We start from the raw sequence: 19499 nt of genomic DNA on the forward strand, positions 1-19499 counted from the left end.
TCCAGCATAGACTTGCCCTAAGTCGCTCGTTTCGTGTCGAAAGAGTTACTTGAGTAAGATCGCTTTGAAATCGCGCGCGTGTGACCTCGCGGAATTTATTTGTCCGTGCGTAATGCACGAAGCACACAGAATGACACACTAAATTGAGGAATGGCTCGGAACGTTCCACGATCCACCGCAATTGTGTTTTTCAAGGCAGCGCGCGCCCTTCGTTTCCGTATCCAGCGGTTTCCTGCGAATCTAACGTGCGACTTGGAGCAAGTCTTACTCCAGCACTACCGGCCCGGGTTTTCAGTTTTTTCAGTTTCCTTTTTATCATCGCGTGTTCTCAATTGCGGTAATCGAACATTACCCATTGTACTCTTATCTCCCAAACGCTCTCGTGCAGGTGGTCTAAAGGCCTTAAAAGGACCAAGGAGGCTCGGAGGAGCTAGTCTGTGTGGATCTGATGAAGATAACGGTATCTGAAGATGTCCTGATTTCGTCGGCTCTATCTTAGGAAGCTTTAACATCTCTGTATCTTTACATTCATCTTCTACTTTTGATAAAACTATTTCTGGCACTTCAAACCTATCCCTTTCTTCAAAACTACCAATGGTGTGGCGCCTTATCACCGGCGAAGGACTGCTGTGATATTTTTCCTCCACGAGTGGTGGTAAAACGGACAAGGCACAAAGCGATGATTTCCTCTCCTTTCGCCGTTGATTTTTCAACCTTGCATATGACTGAGGGATCGGCTTGCTCTCGGTCGCGCTGTTTGTTGTTTTATTCTGTTGTGATTTACCGTTCATATGCCCAGCAGGTGACGAAGAACGTGAACCCAAACTTTGCATGATATTACTTTCATCTTCGTCGCTCCCGTTGCTTTCGACAGCGCATCCCAGGCGCAGTTTCTGGCGCAGTGGCATAGCAGCATTGCTAGAGAACTCTCGGCAGCGTTCTTCCCAAGCTGTTAGTTTATGCAGCTGAAACAATTCTCGATCGTGAAGTTCCGCAAAGTTTTCAAAAGTTTCCAGCTTTTCCTCCTTGTTATTAAAGAGTCGTCTCGCGACGCCATTGTTTTCACACTGAGCACGAGGCACTTCTGATTCTACATGACCATTCCGTCGCTGATTCCCTCTAGATGTCTCCCCCTTTGCTTCATTTCCATTGTCATACGAGAGGTCATCGCACATTTTTAGAAAAATCGCATTTGTTAGAAACAAATATTGAACTGATATCACCAAACTATAACATTAGCTGATTATCAACTTGGAAGCTAAACTAATTCATTATCATCATCGCCTCGTCCGGTCTTTTAAGAGGTCTTTTGAGAATTCATACCACGGTCAAGATGACGTAGATTGTGGTTGAAGTAAATAAGATGCAGTATTTTCCAGCGATAATACTGGTGCATGCTATATCCGGCATTTAGAAGCGAACTCCAATCGTTCCTGAACGTGATAAGATTAGAAGTGCTTTGCTTTTCGTAATCAAGTGCATTGGTTTGCTTAAACTCCTATCAGCTTATTTTATTGTGTTTATTATCTTCTTGGTCTAAAAACTAGACGTATCATGCATAGACCACGCCAAAATAAACATAATGTTGATACCAAAACAACGAATTTGCTTATATACTACACTGCCGCAATAATAGTAATTTTTGTTGTAAACAATGTTTCGTTTAATGTCAATTATCATGCCGAAACCATTTTTGTTTTTCAATTATTTTGTCGGTTAAAACTCAAGGGGAAGTTATAAGAAAGGAAAATTCATATTCAATTCTTAATTATTTATTATGTCTGGTCGTGGGCATAATCGTGAAAATTCATCTTTTATGATTCACTGATTTTCTCCGACAACGTGGCCAAAAAAATGAACTGGTGTTGGGAATAATTTTTTTTTAAAGAACAATGCGTCGTTTTAATGCGTGGCTAGCTGTTCGACATCCTGTATCAGGATTGAAGACATTCCAAAATGAGACCTTGCTGCAACGATTTATCTCCCTTGCTGACAGGATGGTTTCTTTCTTATCGGTAAAGGGAATAGTTGCTGCTTACTTCTTAGCCGCTCATGAGTGCTTTTTTGCGCCGTTAAACGGTTAAAAATCAAAGTTCCAACCCAACCTTTCTTGGTCTTTTTTATAACAAGAACATGTGAACAGGGCATGACAAGGCCATTTTATCCCATAAGCCTCTTGATCAAGACCCAAATTCTTAATTCTCACAGGTATAGTAATACTTACAGAAAAAGCCGAAAAACAATAACGAGAATTTTGAAGTTCAACTTGCGATTGATGTTTTCGTAGATCACGGACTAGGCTGTTGCACAACTCAGCTCCACTTTAGGAGAAACTTTTCTTTATATTGTTTAACTTAATCAGTCAAATAATTTGTTTAGTTTACATTTTGTTTATTCAGCGTACAAGTTCCTTTCTTTTAAGAAGATTCCGCTCAAACGTTCGAGCAATAAGTGCAAAAATTAATTACCAAAAACCTACTCAATCCCAATAGCACGGTAACATTTTGTATACCGTTTGAAACATTTCACTGTAATTCATTTCTCTAATTGACCCGCGCTATTAAATTCTAAAGATTCTTGAGAAATTTAATGTAAACTGCAAGAAAAGCTAAAACGCGTGTTGTTTTGTTCTGAAACGTCTATTTTAACTGAAATATGGAGAACTTCAAATTCATTTCTCTCACGCGGGATCAGCTTGGAGGCTAAGAATTTCGATTGGTTCTTTTAAACTATATTAAAACTGTGCCAATGCTATGAGGTATGTTTGGTAACTTTATTTTTGCCTTTATTGCACTCGAATATTCAGCGGAACCCGTCTTAAACAATCAAATCTACATCATTATTGGACAGCAACCTGCACCGTTTGTTTTCAGTGTGAAGATTTGTCCAAGTTCATCACCTGTCCTCGCAAAACAGATAGTTTACTGAATGCTAGCAACAAATCGTAAAGTGATGAGCTGTTGTAACTGTATCAGTCTACACCATAAAAGGTCTCTAAGTCTTTGCCAGTCTCTGTAAATTCCTGCTTACAGCTGAGGATACCGAGGCTGTCGTTTTGCCTGTAAGAAATTTAAGTGGACACATCACGTTGTGGAGGCGAGCCGCGGCCCACACGCCGGAGATCCCGGTTCCGAGTTAGCGGCGGAATATTTCTTCTCCCCCTGAATGGGAGCAGTCTGCGGGTCCCCCAGCAAGTCGCCAGTACCCATTTATCACCTGGGTGGAGAGAGGGACGAGAGAGTGCTGCCAGAACACAACACAGGACCCCGGCCGGGCCGAGGACCGCGATCCCGAGCCGGCGCACAACCAAGGCCACCGCGCCCCCATAACAGCTGAGGATACCGAGGCTGTCGTTTTGTCTGTAAGATATTTAAAATGTGCACATCAATAATTGTTTGTATGTGGAGTTTAGTGGAAAATGAATGTTTTAGTAGAGTGATCCCTCTGCCTATGCGGTCATATTAGGTGTACAGTAAAACTGAACTGTAGGGAGTTTATATTGAGCATGTATAACTAAAACATATGCATGTAATAAGCCCCATGTGAGACAACGTGAATCGATTGACTTTAAATTCTTTTTGTTCGCTTAATTATGGGCGAACAAGTAAGTTAAGTATAAGAAACTTAGTGGTTCCAGTCGGTAACAACATGTGGCTTGAAAGTTCATTACTTCCTTCTCGATCCTTTATTCCTTCCTTTTGCGTTCTTTTGTCGATTGGTCGATCGTTCATTCGTTCGATCGTTGGTTGGTTCGTTTCAGTGTTTGTTTCCTTCGTTCGTTCGTTCATTCGTTCTTTCTTTCTTTCTTTTTCCTTTTTTATTTCTTTTTCATGTGACCTTGGTTCCTTACATGACACTTATATTGCCCACAAAAACTTAGCATACCAGGCATGTTGCCACCAACTGTATTGCCTCTGAAAGGCCAATCTATCAGTCATTGTATTCGTGCATAACCTTTTAGATCACAAGCAGGCGTGTGATAGCTATAGTAAAGCGTTTACCTTTAACATAATGTATTAGAAATGAAATATATCCATTGCAGCTCAAACTAAGAACTTTCCAATCTAAACTGTAGGTAAAACCCAACCAAACCATGTTTGCAATTATTTTTTATTTGACCTGAGTAATAACCATGAAGCATCTGATCAACAAAAAGTGAGTCGTCTGATTAGACAACCAATTCTCCCTGCTGGTAACATAGCAAATGTATGTAGCCTGGTGAGGAGAATTAATATGTTGACGTCGTGGTGTATATTAGATAGGAAAGAAAATTTGTTTTGCAGTATTAGCCTTCGAATTTAGTCACCTCCCACGATGCTCTCCACTGAGAGCAAATGCAAGATGAACACAAAATAGAAGGAGAAAAGAAACCTCGTATTTCTCACAAGAAAATTACCAAAAAAAAAATACTTAACTGGTAAAACAAAATTTTCATTACTAAGCATTTATCCGCAAGAATCGCCACAAACCGAACCGAGTATTTACTGATTATGATCGCTGGTGGTCCGAATTTAATTTACGACCGATTAAAAATTGAGCTTGCAGTCAATATAAGATCAAAACAATACCCTGTGGTGCTAGAGAAATATCGTACAGATAGATACGGATCCATCACAAAATGAGAAACAATATTGCCAAAGAAAACTCATTTAGAGTATCTAACAAGCGCTTAATATCTCTCTTAAACTCTTTCTTTTCACAAACAATAGTAAAAGCCATGTAACTTTTTATGACCATATTATAAAAGCCCCACAAAGTTTGCAATCATTTCGTAAAGTACGATTTTGTTTGTATGCTTTTGATGAACCTTAAATTTCAAATCTTTTCATATTTTGATGTACAATATTGAATGTGACAATCAGACACAATTTTTTAAGACCTTGGTTAGTTACCTTTGTAGTCAATACTTTTTGTCCGATTCTAGTTTTCTTTTTTAAAAGGCCTTTAAAAAGCTTTTAAAGCCTTTTAAATGCGTCCCTGCATGTTGTCCGTCTTGAATATCCACTGTTCATTACATTATATCTTTTTTCTGTATCCTTATTGTTATATTAAAATCTTTTAACATATGACCGTCAACTTTAATTCTTCTTTAGTTTTCCTTATAATGTTAATAAATAATGCTTGTTGTTTATGGAGACCAACGTATAAATCTTCTCGACAATTTAAAGAACTTAATCAGCTACGCTACGTTGTTTTTCCATTCCATTCACATGTGTTTAGCTTTATTCGCAACAAAGGGCTTGCTGAATCGTTATAAACATATAGCTGCAATGAAACCAATTGATATTGTAATTCGCTGTTAATAAAGACGAGGTTTCCTCGAATTTTCTTTCTCTTTTTCTATCCTTAAGTTGAATCTATATAAATTATAACGTACAAAAGTGTACTGTGCTAAGGCATTACCCTCAAACAGAAAGAACATTTCAGTACTTAAGCAAAATTTGGCGTGTATTAAAGCAGATGGAAAATTTTCCTTTGTTGTAAAAGACGTGGGGATTTAGATTAATTTGATTTTAAAGACATCTTAATCTTGACTGATCGAAAACGTTTTAGAAGGCTTTTTTGATACTCGTTGTTTGTAATTTTCTTTTTAGCTACATTGAAGTTAGGACACTCCCGACTGACTTTTACTGGATCTTGCTTTCTCTGAAAAAGAATGATTCTATTTGACGATGTTTGGTTGCTCTAATTGAATATTTTCGCGTACACCGGCTAAAAATTAAAATCGACTCACTCTTTTTTCTTTCAAATACAACAGCTGCCTTCACTAATTACTGAGGCGTAGAACGCGGTGAGAGTTATTAAACTCATTTCTGTTAAAAGTCTTCGACTAGCATCAGTCAAATCAAACTGCCAAACTAAAACAGTTTGCGTATGACTTGAATTTTCCAGTTACAGAGATTAAAAATTATTGCTTCGTTCAAGAAACATTACAAACAATGACTATGCTAATATGTAAACTATCATCTAAAACATCAGAATTGTTGAAGAGTTTCTTAAGAGGCAATTTACAATTTCTCTCTTACTATTCGACTCGAGCGCGTGCAAACTTAAGAGTGTGCACATTCAATGAGTAATTGTTCATCGTACTGGTAAATCAACATGTTTTCACCAAGCAAAGAGGAAAGTCACTTAATATCTGTCAGTAGAGAACGATACAGAATTGAAACCATTTAAAGAAAACAATGTTTCTTATTTGCGTCAAAAGAAGCGCAAGAAAAATAAACAGTTTAGAAAATTGTTAGCGCGTTACCTCTTCTCAGTATTTTGAAAACAGTGATCCTTTAACTGGGTATTTAAAGCTAATTTCCACGGCTAGAGATCAACTCCTTTTGTGTACGGAGTATGTTGTTTGCAAACGTCCATTAAACAAGTACATTGTACTTACAATCGGTCTCCAAGCCGTGCTCGCGGGCGCCGTACCTAGCACGTGGCCTTTCCACCTGGTTAACAATGGTAATTGTGTTCGCCACGCGCAACATGTATCGTCGAAACAAAACCATCTAATAACGATTAATTACTTTTTCTTAATTATTCACACTTAGTTCCTTGATGCTGAGGTCGAAATCCGCGGCAAATAAAACACTTTAGTCGCCCTACCACCTGCCATACTCCACGCGTGGGCGAGCTCTCATTGGCCTCCGACGGTCACGTGACAACACAATAAGTCAATTTTACTCAAAGTTTTGAATTCTGGGTTTTTGAATGTTCGCTCCTTGTCAGAACGCATTTGGCCATTGACTATGTGGAGTCGGCAAGCCAGATTTCGTCGCGAACGATCTGCTCTTGCCGGTTGGAAATCCCCCTTGATGGGGCTTCGGCGTGTATTATGTGGAATATACTGAATATATTGTGTTTTTTGACGATTCACTTTAACGCCAAGACAGGTAAATTTGGACAGGGGATTTCTGGTGGATTTTTTTGTGCGTGAGTGTACACCCCAGTGTTGTTCATATCATAACCAGTGACCGGTATTATTTGGTGTTTTTCCAGCCGTCGGACAGTACTACAAGCGTCTCAAGTCACGGGAGGGCCAAGTCAACAACTGTCGACCGCGCCTCGCACCGAGTGTTTTTAAACGGCACTGTACCAGTTTAACGCAATGTGAAAACGACAAAGCGTGCAGGAAACCAAAGGAAATCTGCGCGTGCCACGAGCACTGCGGAAAAGTGTGCATAGACCCAAGTAAGTCAAAATATTGAGTTTGGTATACCTGTGACGAAATTCACTTGATCGCTCGACTGATCGCCGCGACTCGCCTACGTCTTTTTCGCATCCAGGTTTTGCATGCAGTCGGGGAGAAATCTTGTACATACGGTGTAGAATAAACTCATTTTTGACGAGCAAGCTTCTTCGCCTTATCAGCGCGATAATTTGAAGTTGTTAATATTTTACCAGTGTATACGTCGAATAAAACCTTCTCTTGCTCAATGATGGGACGATCGCTCATCAAGGCGATTAAATCTAGGCAATGATTTCCTTTCCAAAACGCGAAATTAATGAACGTTGAAGTTCATTCATTTCTCTTTCTGGATCGTTTACTTTTACAGCACTGAAGGTTTTATTCGGTAAATAGCTCAAGTGGAAAGACATCCTATGGATTTGTCTTTGCATTTACGGTTTAACCTCATTAGTCTAATTTCAAGGGATGGCCCACCGATTGTTACACAATGCCTTACACATACTATAGCTGACCGGTTTATTCTCTCTCACTAGCTATACGCACAGACAAACGTGATTTTTTTCGTCGAGATCATTATCACCAGAGAGCTAGTTTTGCATTATCTGTTGTGATTTCAATGAATGAATGAATGAGTGAATCAATGAAACTTAGCTTGAGTCTTATTTTAATTTTGTTCGCCGTTTAAAATACACCTGTTTATATTCCTCAATGACGGCTTTTCGATTTCACTTTACACCAATTGCCTCGAGCCATTTACGATTAATTTTCCACTCGCTATCTGCCAATATTCTAAAGCCGACGATTGAAAATTACTATAAACATGGTTCACGACCCGAGAGCTAAGCGAGGCCTCATTTGTCAGAATCGCTCAAACTTTCCATCTTTTTCCGTTGTCAAAAAGGTGAAATCTCTACGGCAAAGGTGCAAGATTTTAAGGCAACACTGACTCTTGATCTTTCAGTCAAAGAACACAAGAAAATGATCACAAAAGCTGCTTGATTGATAATTATTCATTAGTTGGGAGCCGGTTCCCGCGAATTCTCTTGTTATCACCAGCTGTTGTCAAACCAATGTTTTCCCTGCAAGACCGAGGGATATTTAAATTTTGTCTGTGTATAGAGTGGCGCCCCCTCAGCTCACACATTGCGGGCGTGCGTAGGTCGTTTAAAAAACAGCCTTTGTATCGTTTTGACATAAAACCAGCTTAATTTTGACATTTGGCACGTGTACGCACGCTTCTATTTGAATAATACGCATATTTCTTTTTTGATAACTCTCAACTATATTCAATTTTGTCCCTTAATGCTAATTCGCCAGCTCCCTTAAAACTTGTTTAAAAGTGTAAATTTCTTAAGTGAAGTTTACTCGATTGCGGTACCGGACGTTTTAAACGAAATTCTTTTGAAAGCGTTCAGTCTACTCTTGCTGAGATTTTGCCTAGCTTGTGCCCGCCCGCGGCCGGTTTGTTTGGTAATTTTGACGTTAACGCTAAATACCATTTTATTGTCATACATTTGTCATATAACTCATATACTCTCTTTCAAGACAAAAAAATTGCAGCCCATTGGAGCATGTGTTACTTTGGAAAGTTGAAAGCAAGACTCTTTTCTTTGCCAATTTGTTCTATGGAAACCATTGTGGATGCTATGAAAAGAATAAGACCCGTTTTATGCGAACTAATTTACCGGAACAAAAGCGGTCCGTTCCGTGATTTGCGCGCGGCATTAGATTTAAACTCTGTCAGCCGCTTTAATAACTGGATCCTTTTTAAGCAAACACAGTACACAAGACTTTTCTGTTGTGCCATTGATGAAGTTCAATATTTTCATCTTGGCAAATTTGAGCGGACACATGTAAATAAGCAGAGCTTATTTTTTTCCTTTGCTTTTCATTCGTTACTATAAGGAATATTCTTTTGTTGCAACTTCAAAAATCTTGATAGGTTTTGAGACTTAACTCGGCAGCGTCGCACGTGAAATTTGCGAAATTGTCCAAAAGCCTTCACTTCAAACAATGTTCAAAAAAATCTCTGTCTGTTGTACATGTTTTGCAAAAAAAAAAAAATTCGCCAACCGAAGGCTTATATTTTTCATTTAATTCCCAGAGCTATCATTTGAAAGAGAGAGAAAAAAAGCATTGTTCCTACATATTCAAGGATCAAAAATGTTTACCTACGGGTGCGATATGTTTGCATAAAAATGAAAACAATCACAGTATTTAATGAGAAATGCTTTTCAGAGAATTGAAAGCCGTTATTAAAAAGGACTAAGCATTGTTCTAATTATAGATGAATTGTCATGGTACTGAGTTAAGCCTGCTCCTTTAAAATAAGACTGCTTAGAGCGCTTGAGATTGCGCAGAAAGAAGCCACCGTAGCGCTGGGCTCGCTTGTGATTAAATAAGTACTTCTTAGTTTTGTTGGAAGAAAACACAATTCTAGATCGATAGACTGTTCGAGAGCGCAGTAAGAGATCATGATGAATTATAATTTGATGTAAAAAGAATAAGCCTTATGGCATCTATTGTTAACCGACTTGTCAAAGCGCGTTTTGAGGTGTGCCTGATTTCCATGAAAATCGCTCGAGCACAAAGAGATCACAGCTTAAGTAACATTTCTTTGTCAATTATTCCTTTAATGTGCACCTTGTCATCGTTCAAGCAGCTTTTAAGCGTTTTGTGTCGAAAAGACCTGAATCCCTTGCTGTTGTATCTGTAACACACGGTGTTTAGGCATTAAAGTCATTAAAATCCTGACCCAGTCGCGACGACCTTAATTCGACAGAGCCGAACTAGCGGACTAAGGACATTAACATAATAGGATATTAATTTCCTCGCACGAGATTTTGTCTGTTTAGATCAACAAATAGATTGAGTTTAGTTGCGACAAAAGTAAATAAAGAGAATAGATGGATCAAATAAAGAAAATATTTATTCACTCGTGGAATTTTAAAGAATATGAATATTTGTTTTCTTTGCTTCAAAAGATTAAGCTTTAGGATAATAACGCACTAGTTCTGGTAGCTTATACCTAAATTTTTCCCATGGAAAACTTTTCCTGAGGAAATCTTTCCCGTGGAAAGCCATCTTGCTCTGGGAAATATCACTGTTTTTAGACATTTAACCTTGCACGAGTTTGCGTCTATGCGATTAGAGAGGAATATAGGTCACCTTACTTCCGATCTTGGTTCACAACACCCTTAATTATAGAACTGAACTGAAAAGAAATGTTAGATCGATGTATCACCTCTTACCACACAGAAAAATGCTTTTACAAAGCATTGCAGCAGTTCCGTTATTTATTTTTTCTGCTTACAAGTAAAATCCGGCTCTTAAGAAATTTATCGCAGCTTATTTCACTTTCGAACCGTTTTGAAGCACTGACCCTGTTTTCAGTTTCACTTCCTGCCGTCTTGTTACTGCAGACAAAAGAATTTTTTTCTTCCAATTATCCACATGTTACTTTCCACGTGGCGTAAAACAACAACAATATTTTCAGTCGGTTCGATTCTTGAAATTTGTCTGAGGTTTTGCCTGAGGTTTAGGTACATCGTATCTCTTCAATTTCTATTGGTTTAGAAACTTATTTCAAATTACACGTTTAATCTTAAGGTCACTACAGTGTGATTATTATAGCAAACTAAACGACTGCAATGTTTTCAGTCGGTTCAATTCTTGAAATTTGTCTGAGTTTAGCCATTACATTAAGGTGCATGGTATCTCTTCAATTTCTATTGTTTAGTTCATACGCCTAGGTCACACAGGTGATTATTATAGCACTACGACACGATGTTCGCGGTCATGAAATTTGTCTGAGTTTAGCCATACAAAGTGCATCTATCTCTCTATTTCTATTGGTTCAGAAGCTATTTCAAACTTAAATGTTTTATCTCTAGGTCACTGCTGGGTGATTATAATAGCAAACTAAACGAGTAAATTGTCAGGTTTGGGCAAATGTGTACATATAAAGCCCAAACAAGGATAGGATTGTTGGTCTATTTTGTCTCAACGAAGCTGATATGCTATGCAGTCTTATGAAGATGATAACCCTCAAGTAAGGTATACCTCTTATCTGGAGACAGAATGCCTAGCCGGAATGATACAATCTCATATTCATTTTCGAGGTCCAAGGTCTTTAATCCGTGCTGACAAAAGATCGACAAACTGTCAGGGTGGCTTCTTGATTCTTAGACGCTAAAGCCAAAACAAAAAACCTTCTTAGTTTAAATACAATGATTTTAGAAAGTTGGATTGTCTTATTTTCGGGGTAGCTTTCTAAAAGTTTGTGCTTAAAACTGAGGCTACTAAAGACCCCACCCCACCCGCGCAAAGCTGGAAAATTAAATTGTCAAAGATCATAATATAAATTGAAGGACATAAAGCCGTCTACATTTCTTTCTAACGATTTCTCTTGATTGATTTCTACTGTGCCTACTTGGTTGGTGTTAACGAATTAGTGTGTGATTATTTTTCAGTCTGTTCTGTAGTAAGATAGCAGCAGATTGAAGGTCGCATTTCTAATATGCGCAGTTACAAATTATGCATCAGAAAGCTCAGGAAAGGAACATTTCCTTATCTGTCGAACTTTTTCCCGTTCAACAATCTCGTTCAATTACTTTAATTACTCATTGGGAACTCCCCTTTTGCGATAAAGAAATTTGTGGCCAATGTTTGGATAGTAACATTGCAGCAGGTCAATGCAGGCCTCTCAGATTAGTCTGGCCAGGTGCTTTTTTCAAAGACAGTACACTTGATACCGGAAGTGCAATAATAAGATTTCCGTTTCCTTCGGCCTGAGCTAGCTGAGCAGAGTATCAGACTGCAAAGTAGCTTCAAGACTAGCTAAGACTGTCCATGTTCGCGAAAAAGAATCAAAAGAATGAAGCGAACAAATGATATTAAACAAATAAGAAATAGGATTATGGTCTAATTACGATGTCTAAAACTCCTGTGAACATTTTGCAAGCCAAATGAATTAGCTTTAACTTCAAAGAACACGAACGTCGTAAAATCTTGCAACTTAATTTTAGAGCGCCCTCTAAGGCGAGAAAGCTGAGCGCTGCGACCTTTAGCACCAATAAACATTAAACACCGCGATGCCATGAAGATTACAGGTGACTTATGCTCGCCATGCTCGTGTCGGTGAAATATTTTTGTTTAAAGAGTTTCCAAAAATAAAATTTCTGGAAAACGTTACAGCAACCTCGTTCCCAGGGCTTTTCCCTTGGTAATTATCAAGGGAAAAGCCCTGGGAACAAGGTTGGAATAACAGGGGATGGACAGTCAGAACAGAGGGAGGATAGGAGAAACTAAAACGTCGAAAAATAGCAGAAAAATGCGCGCATGAGGTAGTTAAAGGCGAAAAACGATCCCAAAAAAGTTCCTTCTCCGAGATGATATTGAAGATAAAAAAAATTCTGCAATCTGAAAATGCCCCAGCCTTTCAACGTCGGTCTCGTTACTCTCCAGGCGGTCCAGGGTCGGCCAGGGGAGTATAAAAGTGGTATATCAATTTACTTGAAAAACATGTACCCATTTACCCAAAATTTCCCCTTTAAATCATGCAAAATACCCAAATTTGGAAAAAAAAAACACAGTATACTTTATACCTATACAAGGTCCAATTTTAGCGTAAAATACTGATACTACCTGAAGAACATGGCCGACCTCGACTCTCCCCTTTCTCAGCCGTACCCACTAAATTGTTAACCCCTATATAAAACACAAATTTTCCAAACTGATTGTCAGGAATTCCTTTTGATGTTTGCTTTAAAGCTGTTGCATGGTATTATAAGACCGTGTTCACACTTAGTGCCCGAGCACTGGTACCTGGGCACAGGTAAAAAAACAGTGTCGTGTTCACACAAATCCAAACCTTGTACTCGGGCACGGGCACCGTGACCGAATCATGGGGTGACACTTGAAAAAAAATAGTACGGGTTGTATGTTCACATTAGTGCCCAGCGAGAATCGTAATCGGGCACCGTGCGCAGGCACCAAGTGCGGAACACAGCCTAAGATGAAATTCGACTAATTTCTGAATGTGCCATTTGTAGGAGTCAAGAATGGTCCCTCAAAATGTCGCAGTGCTCACAATGCTCGCAAAATTTTAGTGGGTGCTCATTTGCTCGTGCTCGCACAATTTTACAAGTGCTCGCATGCTCGGTTTTTAGTGGAGGTAGGTTTTTTAAAAGTGCTCGGTGCTCGCAAGGCTAATTTTTGTCAATGCTCGTGCTCGCAAAGAAAAACGCTGTGCTCGCATGCTCGCAAATACTCGCAAAGACCATTTGATACCCCTATTTGAATGATGCTGGAGAAGGCGTTTCAGTGTTCTTGATCTGTGAAGGTTTTGCTAAGTTCAAGTACCGTCCGTAAACTCTATGATCAAAGAGAAAGAGCACTCGGACAGATCGCAGCCACAGTTCTTATGCTGAAAACTTATCCAGGCTGAGAATAGTGGAATCGAGTTTTTTGATCATCTCATCTAGCTTTGATTTTTTTATAGATTTTCTTTTCCTTTAAAGTAAACGACATTCGATGATGTCTTACATCATTCACTTGTATGAATATCATGGAATAACCAGAAAACTACAGTTCCGTTGCATAATGCACAGTCCGATCTCAATCTGTGAACGAACATGAATTCACGCTGAGAACTAGAAATCTAACCTAATCAAAAGAACTACATTTCAGTTTTTTTGGAAGTAAATTGTGTTAGAGTTGTAACTAAGCAGTCAAGGATTTTTTCCCCACCTGCTTCTTATCAGACCTGCGATCCGAAACAACAAGTGTTGCTGTTGTTGTTATCATCATCATCATCATCATCATCATCATCATCATCATCATCATCATCATCATCATCATCATTATTATCATTATTATTATTATTGGCAAAACTTTAACACGAAGATTCTCGGAGCTTCATTTGTCCAATCAGAAGTAGAACAATCATTCCGATTGTCGTGACGTCGGATTCGCCTTGTTGCTTAGCAACACCACTCCCGAAAACCGCGGGCGCAATCAACCTCGGAGACGCCGGATTCCGACAGAAACTACCGACAACAGCTGAGTCATATTTAACACATAGACTTCAGGATTTCCTTGACTCTGTTTTGAGACTGATATTGCAAGTATTGACGAAAATAGAAAATGTATAGGATTCACGTGACACTGCATTTTCAAATAAGGGAGTCTGAGAAGATAAAATTTTTTAAACCTGACGACTTTTTCTATTGTCTCTTGTTGTTGTTAGTTTGTCAAATTGACTATAAAATGATTAACAGTTTTAAAAAGTGAAAACTTTGTAGCGTGCGTTTTAATATCAAAAGCGCAATAATGTTCCGCTTTTGCAATCGAGAACAAGCGCTTTAAGGACCACTTTCAGAAGAGAGTACTAATTTGCAATAAAAAAAATTAGCTTAATGACTTCAACGGAAACAATTTAAGGCCGTTCTAGTAAGTTCGGCTTACCGTATATTGACAGTGTGGCGCACAAAGTGTACCAAAAAAGAATAAAGGAAAGCGAATGAAGTTAAAGATCGTTTGTATTCCAACAATAAACCCACTCATTGCTCACCAGAATATGACGCGAGCAATCACTGTCATTCATCACTCCAGCCCGCTCTCACAATCGATTGGTTCTTGCACTGAAGTGGCTTCCGTGACTAGAAGAGGCTTCCCGCAATGTGGTTTTTGCACTCTGTTTAATATATTGGAATCGTAAACTTTGAATTTGTTTTTATCGTAACCAAGCACGGAATGTAATGTTATATGTTTTAAGATCTTACATATTCTAAGAAACTCTTGAAGATGTTAAGAGGACCGTCAAGAGACCGTTTCTAACACAAAATTTATTGTAAACTCAAACAAATAACCAATAAATCGCGAGAATTATCCTAATTAGAAGTTTAGTCATGCTCAATTGTTTATATGAAAAGATCAAAGGGGTAAGGGGGCAGACGAAGCAATCAAAATAATGTTTCTTAATTACAGACTTCAACAAACTCTTCGTGACATTTACTAAGGCTGCACTCAAAATCCATTTACAAGAAGGCGACAGATCGGGGCGTTTTCAACTTAAAGACTGCAAATGTACAATCGTCATTTACTAGGAATAAGTACGTGATCAATCATACACTGACAAACGAGAATAAATCTTATATCTGCTTATATACACGGTACCCCGTACCGGCGAAAAGGCAATCTGATCTATTAGCTCTTCAATAGAACAATAGCTGACGGGGCGATTATGAATGAAACGCATCAGAGCGCAGAAAGATTGGTAATAAAAAAATGTAAACAAAAAATATTTTTACTGTTTGAGTAAATCAATGAAGAACAGAGGAGAGAGTATTGAAGTTTCAGTCGCTGAAACGTATAGGGAATGTTTCGTGGATATGAAACAAAAGCTTGCGTCATCCACTCAAGTTACCCCCGTCCACTGCCGGTATTACCGTTAACAAACAATATTACGACCACAAAAGCATGCGATCAACGGGCACGCAACCCAAGTGCGGTCCTGCTGAGCTTATACAAACAAAGGCTTGCTACCTTGCGAGATCAAAGAAACGACCGATCTTAGCTATTGTCAAAACTTGAACATGGTCGAAGCTAAAAATAAACAAAAACCCATTTCACTGCGGCTACCGATGCAAATCCAACAAAAATCGGTTGGGAAAACGGATTGGAACCCTTAAAACCGTTTGTAACGCTTGGACGCATTTTTTATTGAAGAGGTTGTTGAAACAATTGTTTGTTGGAAAGGTATTTTGCTCTTTTATTTCGCCACCTGCCGTAAGTCAAGGGAAACGAATCGCTTAATATTTTAAATTTCAAACAAGTTGAACACGCCTTGTCCACAATGTATTCAACCGTTAATTGACTTTGCGAGGGAAAAGACCCGCGCACAAACCATTAAACTGAGTTATGACTGTGCAAATCGTGGGAGCGGCCACACGCAGGAAAAACAAGTACTGTTTTGAATTTGTAAGGGAAACAATCATCCAATACTGATACCTGTTGTACAAACGCCTCCACTTTAACTGAATTGCTAAGTTGGCGCAGTTCACCAACAAAAACGTTTCTTTTATGAAGCGCTACAATATCCCTACCGAGTTAATAGCACTTTCTGCGGCACAAGAAAAAGCGGGTTTTTCAAACGCGGTATATAAATTGCATGTATATTCTAAAAATGTCTCGCTAGTCGTTAGTTATAAAACCGCGCACATCATAGATTAGAAGGCTTAGCATGTACCCGTATTATTGGTTTACTATTAAATCCGAGGTTTTTGCATGCATGCGTCGCCAGTCTCACTTTAAAAACTGAAGATAATCTTCGCTTCGGTTTGTTAGTGTTAGGCAAAAAAATTAACTCTTCCTTACGCTAAAACGTACCTTTCCTCAGTTTGACTTCTTTCGATGCTCACACATTGAACAAGATCTCTTTGGAATTGAATTGGCTTGGCTTGAAATGTCATCCATTCTGATAGAAGTTACAAATGGCTTCTTTGCTGTTATGAGTGGATTTACCCTTGTTATATCCGTAAAAAAAATCAATTTACGCTTTCAAAATGCTTCCTTTAGGAGGCGTGTGTACTTCTTAGAAATGAAATCGAATTTGTACGTTCTTTTAACCGGTATGTCGACAGCGAGACGCAGGTTTTAGTCTGTACGCGCGAACCTTATGGACAGGTTTATTGTTTAACTTTTTTTTCACCTGATGGTCATTTGTACACCTTAGCCTTTGCCATTTAGCTGGCTATGGATACAACGTGTTTATCATTTTGCATTGTTCGGTTAATTCCGCCCGCCTTCATTAGCTGCAGAAGAAACACTTGTACTCCCTGGAGATAACGAAACCCTTGTTTATCGAAAGAAGATGGTCCCCTCCTATTGGCTGAGATCGAGTGTTCTTTGAATTGATCATGTGTTCCATTGTTTAGTGCACGATGCCGCTTGTCGAAACACCTTTTTGTGTGTCTTTAAAGCAACTTTTAGGCTTTTCTTCTTTTAGAAACAACTCAAAAAAGGCTGTACCAGCCGTTACAACGATACAGATTGAGAAGAATAGATTTCGGAAACAGTCCACTCCTTAGCTTTGTCGTTAATTTCCGTTCCCTCGGGCGAAACTATCATAAACTTTGAATTAGAATGCATGATCGTGGACAATGATAAAACCAGCCTTGAGGAGGTGTAAAGAAAACCGAGTTTCCAAATGTAAAATGGAATCACATTACGTCAATAATCTGAAACAATGAACAAGTGTATTAGGGACTGAAGAAAACTAGTCCTTAGAACAACGTGCAACAAAAGACTTATTAGTCTTGATAATTAACTACGCTCAATTTCATTTTTAGCCACGAAGAGTGTAAAATGAAATAACTTTTTTCTCAAGACTTGAAGTTCTAACGGTATTTTTGCAGCCCGGGGCTGTGTTGAGCATTCAACGCTAAGTCGACCCCAAAAGTGTCCTTCAGTGTTGTTTTTACGGGTGGATCTGAAGAGATATGAGAAAAGCACATGGTTTTTTCAGTCAGGAATCCTAAACGCGCCTTGCTTGACAATTATGACACCCGTAACACCCTCTTGTAGGTGACATACTTTCGACACGTGGCAAAAAAGTCATATGATTGAATCACGTGATTAAATTACTTTGTAAAGTAAACTGCTTTTATTTTGCAAAATTGACATTTCTATCAAGGCAAGAAATGTAGGACAAAGACAAATTCAAATTCGCGGTCACGCTGTACCGCAAATATTGCCTTTAAAAGAGTTGTGATTATCGCTCTAACGTTAAATAATGTAAAAATGTTTCAAGGATAACGCGTTGAAAAAATATATAGATGTATAATTAATGCTATGAATAGTGTTGATCCACAATAAATAAAAAAACATGTATACATCTCTTGAAAGAAAATATGATAGTGGGCTTCGTTTCAATCAAATGGTCTAAAAAGACGTTTGAAAGAGCTAAAGTATTGAACCAATGAGCTTGTAACTTTTAGTCGTGTTTTGTGCATGTGTACTACGTACGCCCGTCTCAAGCCTGTCAATACACCACATCTTGTCATTTAACAGGGGTATTCAATTTGTCCAAAATACAATGGATTTCAAGCGGGTGCGGTTTTGTCCAAAGTTTATTGTTCGACTTCATAGCATAATTCAATTTTATTAGCCTTGTGAAAATCTTTGTGTCAATATTGTTTAGGACATTGAAATATCGGTCGACTCGCTGTTTGCTTTGTGTAGTTTCATCTAGTTTTGCCCGGTACATTTCTTTATTGCAGTAGGGATTATCTCTGTTGATGTTTTTCCTCTTTTACCCAATCTTTTCATTTTAGTGCTAAACTGCACGTGTTGGGGTGAAATATTACATTTATCACTTTGTAGGGCAAAGGAGTTAATTGTGCATTTATCTCGCAGTTCACCGCACATTTAAAATAAATCCAAGAAATTTAAAACCGGAAAAAGGTGCACCGAAATTTTGAAATTTACACTGTAAAGTATATTTATACCTCTCAACTTTGGGCATGTTTAGTTTTGGCGATACTGTTTCGTCTGCGTTACACCGTGCTAACTAGGAATAACAGACTGTTAATTGTGTTTAAGAAATTTAGTACGATGTTGTTCTTAGTAGACGGAAGTGAGACTTCCTAAATCCCAGTTTCTCAGTTTAAAATGATCAATTTTCATATCCACAAGAAAACTTTAAAAGCCGTTCTAAAGAAATTGTACAGTTTCTTTTAAGAAGAATACAGAGAAAAGCTTTTTTACGTCAGTTTTTTGGTGGTGACGACATTGTAAAATTCACTACAATGGGTTTCTTTCCGTTAAGGCGTTCGTATCTTATCTATCTGGAAGCCGTGGGAAAATTTCATTTTGGATGTAACTTCAGTTACTATGGAAACCCTGTCAAAGACCCTTGACAAAAAAAGAAAACAAAGGCGAAGGCTATTAGGCCGACTCAAAAACAAACGTGCAATGAAGAGAAACCTCATCCAAATAAAAGAGATTCTCTTTTAACTGGGGCTTTGTAAAACTCGAACAGTACTGAAAAGTCGACTTTTAAAGTTAGTACATATACAGAGAGCAGCGCGTATTTTGATATTGCGTTGACACGAATATGTTGTTTATTACCCTAAATGTAATCTTCACCAAGCCACGCTACTCATAAATAGACCAACTGGAAGCGAAAATGTGTCAGTTTCTTGCGTCGACACTTACATGCATCGAAATGACGAAATTCTTTCGACTGGGAATTTTTTCCCACGTCAAATAATCCCTTGTAATGTGAAAGAGGATGGAAGTGCAGGTACACTTG

The 19499-nt window shown here is 38.5% G+C and overlaps 2 protein-coding genes and 1 long non-coding RNA gene across 4 annotated transcripts in view; 1 reads left to right on the top strand and 2 right to left on the bottom strand.

The window, feature by feature from the left end:
* Nucleotides 1–94: 94 nt before the first annotated feature.
* On the bottom strand, nucleotides 95–2561 carry LOC144643378 (uncharacterized). The gene has a single exon (XM_078502595.1). The coding sequence runs from the start codon at nucleotides 1173–1175 to the stop codon at nucleotides 276–278; it is 900 nt and encodes a 299-aa protein (XP_078358721.1). The 5' UTR covers nucleotides 1176–2561; the 3' UTR covers nucleotides 95–275.
* A 43-nt stretch (nucleotides 2562–2604) lies between these two features.
* Nucleotides 2605–16971, bottom strand: LOC144644301 (uncharacterized). The gene is made up of 3 exons (XR_013569086.1): nucleotides 16574–16971; nucleotides 11246–11374; nucleotides 2605–3059 (listed from the first exon to the last, which is right to left on the bottom strand). It is a non-coding gene; the product is annotated as an uncharacterized LOC144644301 (long non-coding RNA).
* LOC144642058 (uncharacterized) overlaps nucleotides 6739–19499 on the top strand; it is a 31277-nt gene continuing 18516 nt past the window's right edge. For both annotated transcript variants that reach the window (XM_078501059.1, XM_078501065.1), the window contains exons 1-2: nucleotides 6739–6887; nucleotides 6994–7185. In XM_078501059.1, coding sequence (XP_078357185.1) covers nucleotides 6830–6887; nucleotides 6994–7185 — 250 coding nt within the window. In that variant the 5' untranslated portion in view covers nucleotides 6739–6829. The remainder of the gene's footprint in view (nucleotides 6888–6993; nucleotides 7186–19499) is intronic.

Source organism: Oculina patagonica, chromosome 1 (assembly GCF_052425735.1).
Source record: "Oculina patagonica isolate OP01 chromosome 1, crgOcupat, whole genome shotgun sequence".
Taxonomy (NCBI): domain Eukaryota; kingdom Metazoa; phylum Cnidaria; class Anthozoa; order Scleractinia; family Oculinidae; genus Oculina; species Oculina patagonica.